The sequence below is a fragment of the Myxine glutinosa genome, chromosome 6 (assembly GCF_964187855.1).
Source record: "Myxine glutinosa chromosome 6, kmMyxGlut1.1, whole genome shotgun sequence".
Taxonomy (NCBI): domain Eukaryota; kingdom Metazoa; phylum Chordata; class Myxini; order Myxiniformes; family Myxinidae; genus Myxine; species Myxine glutinosa.
Window position 1 is genome coordinate 101,652,550 of NC_136266.1, and position 11,912 is coordinate 101,664,461.

Sequence of the window (11,912 nt, forward strand, 5' to 3'; positions counted from 1 at the left end):
GGGTTTGGGACTAAGGATTTTGAGGCAAACACAGAGTTGAGGCATTCGTCTTTGTCACGTGCGATGTCAACTGTGTGGCCATTTGAGGTAAGGGAGGGGATGGAGGGGGAACAAACACCAGAAACGGATTTGACCAGACACCACCAGGATTTGGAGGAAGGAGACAGGTTTGAGAGTTCATTCTTGAGTGAGGAGAGATAGTGCTTCCTGGCACTCCTGAGGGTAGACACACACTTGTTCCGAGCTTGGTGGAAGGAACTGAGATTTCCTTCAGTTGGATTAGCCTTCCAAGAGGCAAAGGCAAGTTGTTTCAGGGCAACTGCCTCACCACAAGATTCAGTGTACCATGGACGGGAGGAAGGGTAAGACACCTGAAGGCGAGATGGGATAAATCTGTGCATGAGAGAGATCAGTTTGCTTTGGAAGAATTCCCAGGAAGAATTGATGTCAGAGGCAGTGGAGATGGGAGACCAATCCAGACGATTGATGGCTGCTTGAAGACCGTCCCAGTCGGCCTGAGTGAAATGCCAGACTCGTCGACGCTGAGGAGGCTCTCTGAGAATGGCCAGAAAGATGTCCACTTTGACAAGCACATGATCAGAAGAACCGATTGGAGCAGAAGAAGAGCAGCAGACATTAGCAGGGAAGTTAGTCATAACCAAGTCTAGAAGAGAAGATACTCCATTGGCTGAGATCCGGGTCGGGAAATTGACAGATTGTGTCAATCCCAGTGAGTCACAGAAGTCCTTTGCTGAGGTGCCATGACTGGTGACTGGTGCCATGACATGACTGGTGCCATGACTGGGTTGATCAAAGATCCAAAGTTAAGCAACTCGATAGCACTTTTTCCGGGAGGCCAAGCCGAGTATTCACTACATGGACGCCTTTAGGAACGTGGAGTTCACGGTTAGTCCGTGCAGGAAAGTTCACTACATGGATGCCTTGAGGAACGTGGAGTTCACGGTTAGTCCGTGCATGAAAGTTCACTACATGGACGCCTTTAGGAATGTGGCGTTCACGGTTAATCCGTGTAGGAATCTTGGCTCGGCGGCTCCGCCGCATTCAGTGCTTCAACTTTTCCGAACTTCCCTAATAATTATGGTGGGACCGCTTGTCACTGTAGTCACATGAATAGCGGTCTCCTTCTCGGCCACTACTTTGACAATCCTTCCTTCGGGAGCTGCCGTAACTCTGGGAGCCTCCATAATAATATTGATTGCGGCCACCACCAAAACTACCGCCCAGTTGTCCTCTCCTGTAGACCTCTCGACACCTACGAAATGCCTTCCCTACTGTTATGGTCCGACCCTCCAAATCCTTGCCATTCCAATTCTTCTCTGCCTCTCTGGCGTCTTTTGTGCTTGCAAACGTGACAAAGCCGAACCCTCTTGACTGTTGCGTTTCCCTGTCTCTTACCAACCGCACTTCCACCAGCGGCCCATATCTGTTGAAGACAGAGGTCAGAACTTCTTCCTCTGTTTTGAAGTTCAGTCCCCCTACAAATAACTTGGTACTTTTGTCGCCATCCCGAGCTGGTGTGGTGTTATTTTCCCTGCTGGGCTCTTTACCAACCCTCGGGTTACCATAAACTTGACCCCCGGCCAAATCATTCCCGATAACCACAGATACACCCTCTACAGGAAGCGTGGCTTGGAACCGACGGTGACCGGTCCTGACACCAAATCGGACTCCAAATGGATGACATGAAGTGGAGCACTAACCCCGCCACCGATCCCCTGTAATCGAACACTATCCCCCGTTGCCGTCTCCTCGGACCATGGCAAAATGCCTTCAAGCATTAAAGATTGATGTGCTCCTGTGTCCCTCAATATCCTAACCGGTCTCCGGTTAGTCGAGGCTCCATCCAGTGACACAAACCCCTCTGAAATAAATGGTTGGTAACCCTTTTGATGGCGATTTCTCACAATGGCCATTGCATTTGGAGTCGTACTCGTCGAACTCCGCTCCTGATTTTCCTTTTTCAGGGCATAACATTGGGACATCACATGTCCAGGTTTCTTGCAAAAAGCGCAAGTAGGCCCGGAGGAAAAACTCGTGGTCTGCCTCGGGCCCCCCGGAAAATAAGTTTGTCTTGGGCCCGTAGCCCCCTGATTTCGAGCAGTTGGGGTATCAGAGTTGTCCCTATAATCACCTCAAGGCCGCCGCCATGTATTGTCGTTCTCCGCACCGGGTGTTCCATAACTCCCCTGCTGAAGTCTAGGCGAGGAGTTAGGTTTGTGGACCCCTATCCGGTGTGTTAAGGCATAATCATCTGCCATGGTGGCTGCGTCCCACAACTTTGGTACTTTATTTTCCTGCAGGTACACTTTGATGTCCTCGTGGACACACTGTTGAAATTCCTCCACCAGGATCAAGTCACGCAATGCTTCGAAGTCTTTCCCGACTCCTTTTGACTCACACCACCGATCAAACATGTTTTCTTTCACTCTGGCAAACTCCACATGGGTCTCACTCTCCCTCTTCCTGGCATTCCTGAATTTTTGCCTGTAAGCTTCAGGAACCAACTCATAGGCTTTGAGAATGTGCTTCTTCAATACCTCATAATCTGCACATTGGTCCATTGGTAGCGCCGAATAAATATCTTGAGCTTTACCCACCAGCACACTTTGCACTAGTATGGTCCAGGACTCCTCCGGCCAGTTCAACTGTCGAGCCACTTTCTCAAAGTATGGAAAAAATTTAGCGACTTCCTTTTCACTGAAGGGTGGAACCAGCCTCACATGTCTGCCCACATCCCAGGTGTCGTCCCAGTGTAGTCGGAGGTGTCGGCCCAGTCAACAAGGGTGGTACCTCTCCCCGTTCTCTCATTAAATCCAGATCCTTGAATTTAATTTCTTGCTGAAGCGCCATGTCACGTTCCTTTAACTCCCTTTCGGCTTTTCTCTCCTCTGCTTCGAGTTCCCTTGCTGCTCTCCTCTCCTCTGCTTTTCTCCCTTCTAACCTTTCCTGGAGTTCTCGTTCCACTCTCCTTTCCTCTGCTTGTTTCTCTTCTCTCCTCTCTTCTGCTTTCCTTTCCTCTTCTGATCTTTCCTTTTCTGCTTTCCTTTCTTCTTCTGATCTTTCCTTTTCTGCTTTCCTTTCTTCTTCTGATCTTTCCTTTTCTGCTTTCCTTTCTTCTTCTTTGATCCGTTCCTGGCTCCGCAATTGCAACTCCAGTTTCCGGAGCTCAACGTCTTCTGGTTCTTCGGGTAGCCACTCCCAGGCTAACTCGTCCCATGTTCCTAATCCCACCATAGATTGTATCACCGCGGTCTGCAACTCTGCCTTCCTCAAATTAGTTCGGACCTCCAAGTTAAAATGTTTGGCCAATTTCAAGAGGTCCGATTTTAGTAACGCTCGGAACTGTGCCTCACTAGGGGTTACCGCAAAGTTCTGTGCAACAAACGCCATGGTGACTATCGTTAACACCTGTTAACCTTCCCCCAAGACTTTACCACAATTTCCCAAAAAATTACCAGACTAAATTCAGGGAATCTTATACTTTTACCAATTTATAATTAATTAATTAATTTTAATTAATAAAAATATTATTTTATTATTTTATACAATTTTAGATCCCGGACGATTCAATTGGACGAGCCCCCAATTCTGTTACGTGGTCTTCCCTGTGACCACCTGGTCTCGGTGACCCCCGGACCTTGAGAGGAACCCCGCCAGAAAGATATATGATTTATACGCTTTCGTAACGCAATCAATACCAAGTAAACCCTCCAGTGGACCAACGAAGGAAACAATCCAAATCAATAAGGAAACCACACCAAGGATCCGGATCAATCAACAATATATTCACCCCTGAGTAGAATCATCAACAACACAATACTTCAACCCTCCATATGCATTCCTACAATACTTCTAAGATGGCCATCTTATATATTCCCACCTTGCCCCCTACTTACGGCACCCTCAATGGTCAATGTCTCTCACAATGTCTCTGGGCCCCTCCCGACCCAGGTGAAGGTCGATTCGCGCTAGCGAATCGCGATCTCAAGTCAATGGCCGAACAAGGTCGACTAGGATGGCGATGTTCGCGCCGACCCTGCGCCCCAGTAGCTTGATATCCGCACGCGGGCGGTTGAACAGACCTCATCCTGACGTGCTCCAAACGGGCACGTCCCGTAATGGGAACAGCTGCTGCAGCGGACCCCTTCTCGGCAAGCCACCGAGGTCGGAGCCCGTGATCGCGGCATCTGGGCTGTGAACGGCTCGCCAAGCGTGCGAGGCCCCAGGCGCCACCCGTACTCGTTCTCGTAGACGTTGAGGCGAACTGTGCGGGACGTTTGGTTCCTTCCAGGAACCCCCGTCAACCGGACACGTAACAGGTAATTACCCCGCGCAGGGAACTCCTCGCGCCAGACGGGCTTTTCCAACTCAGCGTTCTGCCGCAGGTAAAAGGCGACTTGACCCGCGTCCGCTGGTCGAAGAAGATGGCCGCTTTTCTCTCCAGACCTTGTCTTCCTCTTTTCTTCCGGTTCACGATCCCGGTTCCGGTCTCGTGGTTACCAGGAGCACTTCTACCCCTTTAACCACAACAACCTTTAATAGAATAAACATGAATAAGAAATGACCTGAATAGCCATTCCCATAAACCCGGAATTCGTAACACCTTGTTAATTCACCCCAAGTCCACCTCCTTCAAATTCCGTTTTCTTTCCTGAAATCCTCAGTAGTGTCAATCATGTTTATCGCATATACCCCGCCTCAGCCCTCTCTCATCCACAGATCTCCTGATATCCCTGTTCTCCACTGTTGTTGTGCTTCTCTCTCTCTCACCCCCTCTTGTATCCTGCTTTCTTTGTTATACGTTTTATGTGTCAGCTCCCATACGATCCTCCACTAAGTATACAAAAAAAAATCTATCAACACGGACTTTAGACAGTTAAACTAAACGTATACTATGAAATAACTGCTTTAACTATGTGATGATCTCTTTGAGATTCCTCAAGACCGTAACACTATGTTCATTAATGTTGCAGATTAAATGTTTACGAAGTTAAAGTTCCTTCCTATCCTGAAAATAGTGTTTTGGCTCGATAAGTATTTATCATCTTCATGTATTGCGAGAAGGAAATTTTGTTTGTTGGGTTAATGGAAAGTTATGCTTTAAATATCAGGAGAGATAGAAAACAGTATTTCATTGCATAACCAGTGTGCTGTACCCGCAGGGCAGTTGGTGTCTGTGTACAGAAAGCTTCACCTGTTTGATGCCGATTTGCCTGGAGGAGTGAGTTTTAGGGAGAGTGAATTCACACTGCCTGGGAAGAGCATAACAGATCCAGTGTCAACTCCATTGGGAAAGGTGATTTTTAAGTTGTCAAAATCTTGAGCTTTTTATCATGTCATTTTTCCCCCATTGTTGCACATATTTCCTATTGTTTTTAATTTGGAGTCCAAATCTAGGCTCATGCAAGAGGAAGGTGACAAATGGAGGGGCGGGTGGGAAACCGCAACATCATGACAATGGGGGCAATGAATGAACACGTTCGTACAAATTTCCCGACGTACAGTTTTCATGCCATATTATGGATCAAATCCTAAGAATGTCACATGGTTTGACACCTTCACTGAACAAAAACTTGATAACTTATTGTTGCTCCATAACAGTGCACTCTTGTAGAGGGTCATATACAGAGAAGTCGGGTACTAAGTGGTCAACAAATGACTCACTCTGGCCCTCTGAATATCACACATAATACAATTGTATTATGCACATCTATATATATATAACACAGTTGTGTGTGTGTGTGTGTGTGTGTGTGTGTGTGTGTGTGTGTGTGTGTGTGTGTGTGTGTGTGTGTGTGTGTGTGTGTGTGTGTGTGTGTGTGTGTGTGTGTGTCCCTTCCACCCCCCCTCTATTTACATGAAATGGTTTGGTCCAAAGCGAACGGCTTGCGAGTACGGTGACAATCCCCCCCCCCCCCCCTCTATTTACATGAAATGGTTTGGTCCAAAGCGAACGGCTTGCGAGTACGGTGACAATCCCCCCCCCCTCTATTTACATGAAATGGTTTGGTCCAAAGCGAACGGCTTGCGGAGTTTGGTAAAGAAATCGCCATAGCGTGCACAAACGCGCAGGAAAGCGAAAGAATCGCAAATTAGTTTTAATTAGTTTTAAAACATAGTTTAACGCCAACATAGCGCCAACATAGTTTGCCAACGAGAAATAAATGAATACGCTCTCAAATGTGCCGTCCGAGGCAGAGTCTGTTCGCCACGTTCGGCACACGTGATAGCTCGCTGCTCTCTGATTGGTTGAATCGTTTTTTGGACATAGCTCGGTAACTACTTCTCCGATTAAATATGAAACCTTGAAAAGGCACATCCTCAGGTCCCCAGCAATATACCTGGCAAGTTTCAAGTATATCGGACCCGTGGTTGTCGAGAAACAGCAGTCACAGACACACAGAGATTACTGGAATTATAGATAGACTAGGACGTGCCCGTACGTGGGTGCCCGTACGTGCGTGCAAAAAAGCATGCGTGCAAACAACAACAACAACAAAAAAACTTTGAAACCACGTGGCAGTAACGACCACAGAACCCCCCCCCTCTATTTACATGAAATGGTTTGGTCCATTCGCAACGACCACAGAACCCCCGCCCCCCCCCCCCCCCCCTCTAATTTACATGAAATGGTTTGGTCCAAAGCGAACGGCTTGCGGAGTTTGGTAAAGAAATCGCCATAGCTCGGTAACTACTTGTCCGATTAATATGAAACCTTGAAAAGGCACATCCTCGGGTCCCCAGCAATATACCTGGCAAGTTTCAAGTATATCGGACCCGTGGTTGTCGAGAAACAGCGGTCACAGACAAACACACACACACACACACACACACACACACACACACACACACACACACACACACACACACACACACACACACACACACACAAACTGTGTTTTATATATATAGATATAGCTTTCCTTGCACCTACATCTGAAGCTTAACTTTGCCACGTTTTTCAAACATAGAAAGCTGAGGTTGAAGTTGAGGTTGACATCAGGAAGGAGGTGAGATTAAATGAAGGGAAGAAATTGAATACAGAGCCAATATGTGGATGTTCTATATTGGCAGTCTGGATTTTACTACTGTATTAATATAATTTAGCCTTGTGTTGAAATTTTTATGATGTTGCAGTTGGGGTTGGCTGTTTGCTATGACCTTCGTTTCCCTCATCTGTCATGGAAGCTGAGAGAGATGGGGGCAGAGATTCTCACCTTCCCTGCTGCGTTTTCCACCCCAACTGGCCCTGCCCACTGGGAGGTGAAGCCCAACTCTCGTTTGTTTGTTTGTTTATTCGTTAACCCCCCCCCACCTTACTTCTATGACAAGCTCATGGAGGAGTTATGCACATACACTATATGGCCAAAAGTATGTGGACACCTGAACATCACACCCATATGTGCTAGTCGAACATCTCATTCCAGAATCATGGGCATTACTATGGAGTTGGTCCCCCCCCCCCCCCCCCCCCCACTTTGCTGCTATAACAGCCTCCACTCTTCTGGGAAGGCTTTCTACTAGATGTTGGAACAATGCTGTGGGGATTTGCTTCCATTCAGCCACAAGAGCATTTGTGAGGTCGGGCACTGATGTTGGGCGATTAGGCCTGCCTTGCAGTCGGCGTTCCAATTCATCCCAAAGGTGTTCGATGGGGTTGGGGTCAGGGCTCTGTGCAGGCCAGTCAAGTTCATTCACACCGATCTCGTCAAACCATTTCTGTATGGACTTTGCTTTGTGCATGGGGGCATTGCTATGCTGAAACAGGAAAGGGCCTTCCCAATCTGTTGCCACAAAGTTTGAAGCACACAATCGTCCAGAATGTCATTGTATGCTGTAGTGGTAAGATTTCCCTTCACTGGAACTCAGAGGCCTAGCCCAAAGCATGAAAAACAGCCCCTGACCATTATTCCTCCTTCACCAAACTTTACAGTTGGAACTCTGCATTTGGGCAGGTAGCGTTCTCCTGGCATCCGCCAAGCACAGATTCGACCGCCGGACTGCCAGATGGTGAAGCGTGATTTATCAGTCCAGAGAACGCATTTCCACTGCTCCAGAGTCCAATGGTGGCGAGCTTTACACTCCAGCTGACACTTGGCATTGCGCATGGTGATCTTAGGCTTGTGTGCGGCTGCTCGGCCATAGAAACCCATTTTATGAAGTTCCTGACGAACAGTTGTTGTGCTGACGCTGCTTCCAGAGGCAGTTTGGAACTCGGTAGTGAGTGTTGCAACCGAGGACAGACGATGTTTACGTGCTTCAGCACTCGATGGTCCCGTTCTGTGAGCTTTCTGGCCTACCACTTTGCGGCTGAGCTGTTGTTGTTCCTTGACTTTTCCACTTCACAGTAACAGCACTTACAGTTGACTGGGGCAGCTCTAGTGGGGCAGAAATTTGACGAACTGACTTGTTGGAAAGGTGGCATCCTATGATGGTGACATGTTAAAAGTCACTGAGCTCTTCAGTACGGCCCATTCTACTGTCAATGTTTGTCTATGGAGAATGCATGGCTGTGTGCTTGATTATCTACACCTGTCAGCAATGGGTGTGGCTGAAACAGCCGAATCCACTAATTAGAAGGGGTATCTGCATACTTTTGGCCATGTAGTGTACATCATGCATTTGTTCTCTCTAAATTGCATCGACCAGCAGTTTTTTTAAATGTACACCTAATGAGCAGGATGCCACCAGATGTTTTAGCTCGAGTTTCAAAATACAATTTTGAATCCACCGCCCCCCCCCCCCCCACCCCTCACCCTGGAAATAGTGGTTATTTGGAAATCTATATTTGTCTATATTTGGAAATAGTGGCAGTCTCTGCCCTATTTCAGTGGCAGTCTCTGCCCTATTTCAGTGGCAGTCTCTGCCCCTGAATAGTGGCAGTGTGAAGTATTCGGTACAAAACTCTATATTTGGAAATCGTGGTTATTAAGTTCTTAACAATGTCTGTGTATGTTTTTTTTACTTTACTGCGTTCCATCACAATGATTTTTTTAATCACGTGAGAATGTAAATGGGACTTTTCCACTTTGCTGCTGATAACGTGATGCATGTTCCCTCTCATAATGAACGGCCGATTGTACGACTCAGCCCAGTCAGACTGCACATCGTAACTCGGACTTTGCTGCAGTCAGCAAAGACGCGTACGAGTATTTTTAATTTGACAGACACTTGTTTTCACAATTAGTGTGGAAACCCCTGCACGTGCAAGACTTGGACATTAGTCAACATCACTGTACTTTTATCTGATTTATAAGGAGATCAGGAAACCTGATAAGTGAACACCAAGTTGGTTTGAATCTGGGATCCCATCATCATGAGTTATGTGCTCACCTGGGAACACCGTAAAAATCAACAGATTTAGCCTTGTGATTGCACAACACATGAAGAGTTACTTGTATTTTGTTGTCAACAATTTATTTTTCAGGAGACAGTCATTTGAGGAGAGACACATGAATGGAGATAAAAATAATTATGTGCAATTTATGGAAGTATCAAATATAATCTCTACCCTGTGCTAGGTCCTTCTACGTGCCCGGGCTATTGAGACACAAAGTTGGGTCGTGGCTGCAGCTCAAATTGGACGGCACAACCCTTGTCGCTCCTCGTACGGAGATGCCCTCATTGCTGATCCATGGGGTAGGGTCATTGCCCGTTGTGGAGATGGGGATGACATCTGCGTTGCTGAACTACGATCTGAAACACTGCAGCGTGTGCGAAGAGGCATGCCCATTTTGCAGCATCAACGAAAAGATATCGATTCGAAAACAGAAAATTTGAGGTAGATTTGTTGGTGGTTTTCATGACTATCAGGATAGCCACGACGTATGTGCGCTCACCTCTGAGTGTTTTTCATTGCGTTCAAATTTCAGCCCAGCTATAAATGGCTACCCTAGTGTTTTGCAATCAATGTGTGGATGTGAAGCCGGGTGTTCTATATGATGACATTAGTTGGTGGGTGTTGAAGATCTCACGGGGTCCTTTGTGAAGAGGTGGCGTGTGGAGCAGCCACGCCGAACAAATTACCTTGTCAAACGTCAGGTCGAATTGGGCCAAAAACGTTCCCCGGTCGACCCCACACAAAGTTTGGAATAATTTGGGCCACTAAAGAAGTCCTATGGTTTTATACCTGTATTGAAGATTCAAGATAATTGCAAATGATGAACGAGATGCACTTTAATGAATAGCTTTTCCAGACTTTAAATGATTCATTTCACCGTTATTGATTAAAGCATCAACTATCAAATAATAATTATATAGACTGATGATAGTTTGAACAGATATTTCTAGCTGACCATATTTGTGAATACACGAGAGATGCAAATAAATTTCGTTTTGGGAAAAAAAGGTGGAAGGAAAGACAAAGTTGAACAGGTGTTCGGCCTAAATTGTGGCATATTTTGGTCCTTGGAAATATTCCTTCTGTCGGACTAATAGACACTGACCACTCCACCGCCCCCCTGCCCCCCCCCCCCCCAGGCTCTCACCCCACAAGGGAACTATTGAAGTAGAAAGTGATAAAGAAAAACTTTTTCTGTACAGGAGCAAAGTTCATGAAAGAGCAAGGTAGAACTGACTAACGGTGGGACAAAGATCAAGGGAATAAGAGAACATTGAAAGAGTAGAGGAGGTATGGGAAGGAACATTGAAACCAGCAAGTTTTATTCATAGTTTTATTCATTCATTTAAAATAGTTTATTCAAATCCACATATCATGACAGCATGCCAAATTAAATACACATGAATTACATCATAACGGAAAAAATGAAAGATTAATCATAAAAAATAATCATAATACACCATCATAACAAAATAACAATACTGTGCAGTAAAAGTTACAACTAGAACTTCATTTATTCCTGTTAATTTATGGTCATTTATTCCTGATACGTGAAACACCCTGCCACCCATGCTTACAGAAAACAGACTTTTTGGAACGCCGGCCGCATTTTCCATCCAATCATGACGCAACTTTGTTAAAAGATTGAAAGAAAATACCCATGTGTATAGGTGCTCCTATGCTGAATTACACCAATCCCAGTTTGTAACATAAAGTATAAAATGGACATGAGTCAAATCTATAAACATCTGAGATAAATATGTGCAATGTGCAACAATAGTTTTGGAGAGCCTGGTGTTGGCTTAGCGGTTAGGGTGCGGCTTGGGATCCTAGGATCATGGGTTTGAATCCCGGTTGATTGCTGAATTTACACCAGGGGGGTTGACCCAGCCTGTACATCCTTCCGAGGTCGGCAAATTGAGTACCAGTTCACTGGTAATTCCCTGTGTGTCGATTGCAACAATTATTGCATTGTTGGTTCTTCTTTTAATATTTACAGTTAAAAGGAGATTTCGACATGTTCCTGGATTAATTGCATTTTATTTCTTATTTGTTGTTGATTTGTTGATTCATTTCTTATTCATTGCCTTAATTTGTAGATTAAATATACAACAAAAGAAACAATGAAAAGGTATTGTCACAGTGTTCATTTCATGGTTCAAGTTCATTTTCAAAAGAGACAATTGTGAAGTATCCGGTGATGTGATTGATATAATTTGACACAAAAAGCTGAAAGGGAACAGACGTGTTTCTCGCTTTACACCATGTGAACACCAGCACTGTGTGTACAATTGTCTTCAGGTTGCCCTGTAATCGTTTCAAGCAATACAGGTGTGCTTCAAGTCATTGGAGCTACACTTTGCAGATAAGATTGTATTTGAGGCTGTCAGACTCCAATTGAAAGACTATTTGGTTTTGAGCGACCCCTGGTGGTCCCTTTACACCACATCTGTAAACGTCTTGATATTGGCTGAGGAATATAAAGAGCTGCATGTATATCATTATTACCCCACACGTGTGAAGCAAACAGCATACAGGGTTAAGCAATTGG

General features: G+C 45.7%; 1 protein-coding gene across 8 annotated transcripts in view; it reads left to right on the top strand.

Annotated features, from left to right (window-relative positions):
• NIT1 (nitrilase 1) overlaps positions 1 to 11,491 on the top strand; it is a 73,595-nt gene extending 62,104 nt beyond the window's left edge. For all 8 annotated transcript variants that reach the window (XM_078780275.1, XM_078780277.1, XM_078780273.1 and 5 more), the window contains 3 exons: positions 5,184 to 5,317; positions 7,159 to 7,284; positions 9,543 to 11,491. In XM_078780275.1, the coding sequence (XP_078636401.1) occupies positions 5,184 to 5,317; positions 7,159 to 7,284; positions 9,543 to 9,806 (524 nt within the window). In that variant the 3' untranslated portion in view covers positions 9,807 to 11,491. The remainder of the gene's footprint in view (positions 1 to 5,183; positions 5,318 to 7,158; positions 7,285 to 9,542) is intronic.
• The last annotated feature ends 421 nt before the right edge of the window (positions 11,492 to 11,912 follow it).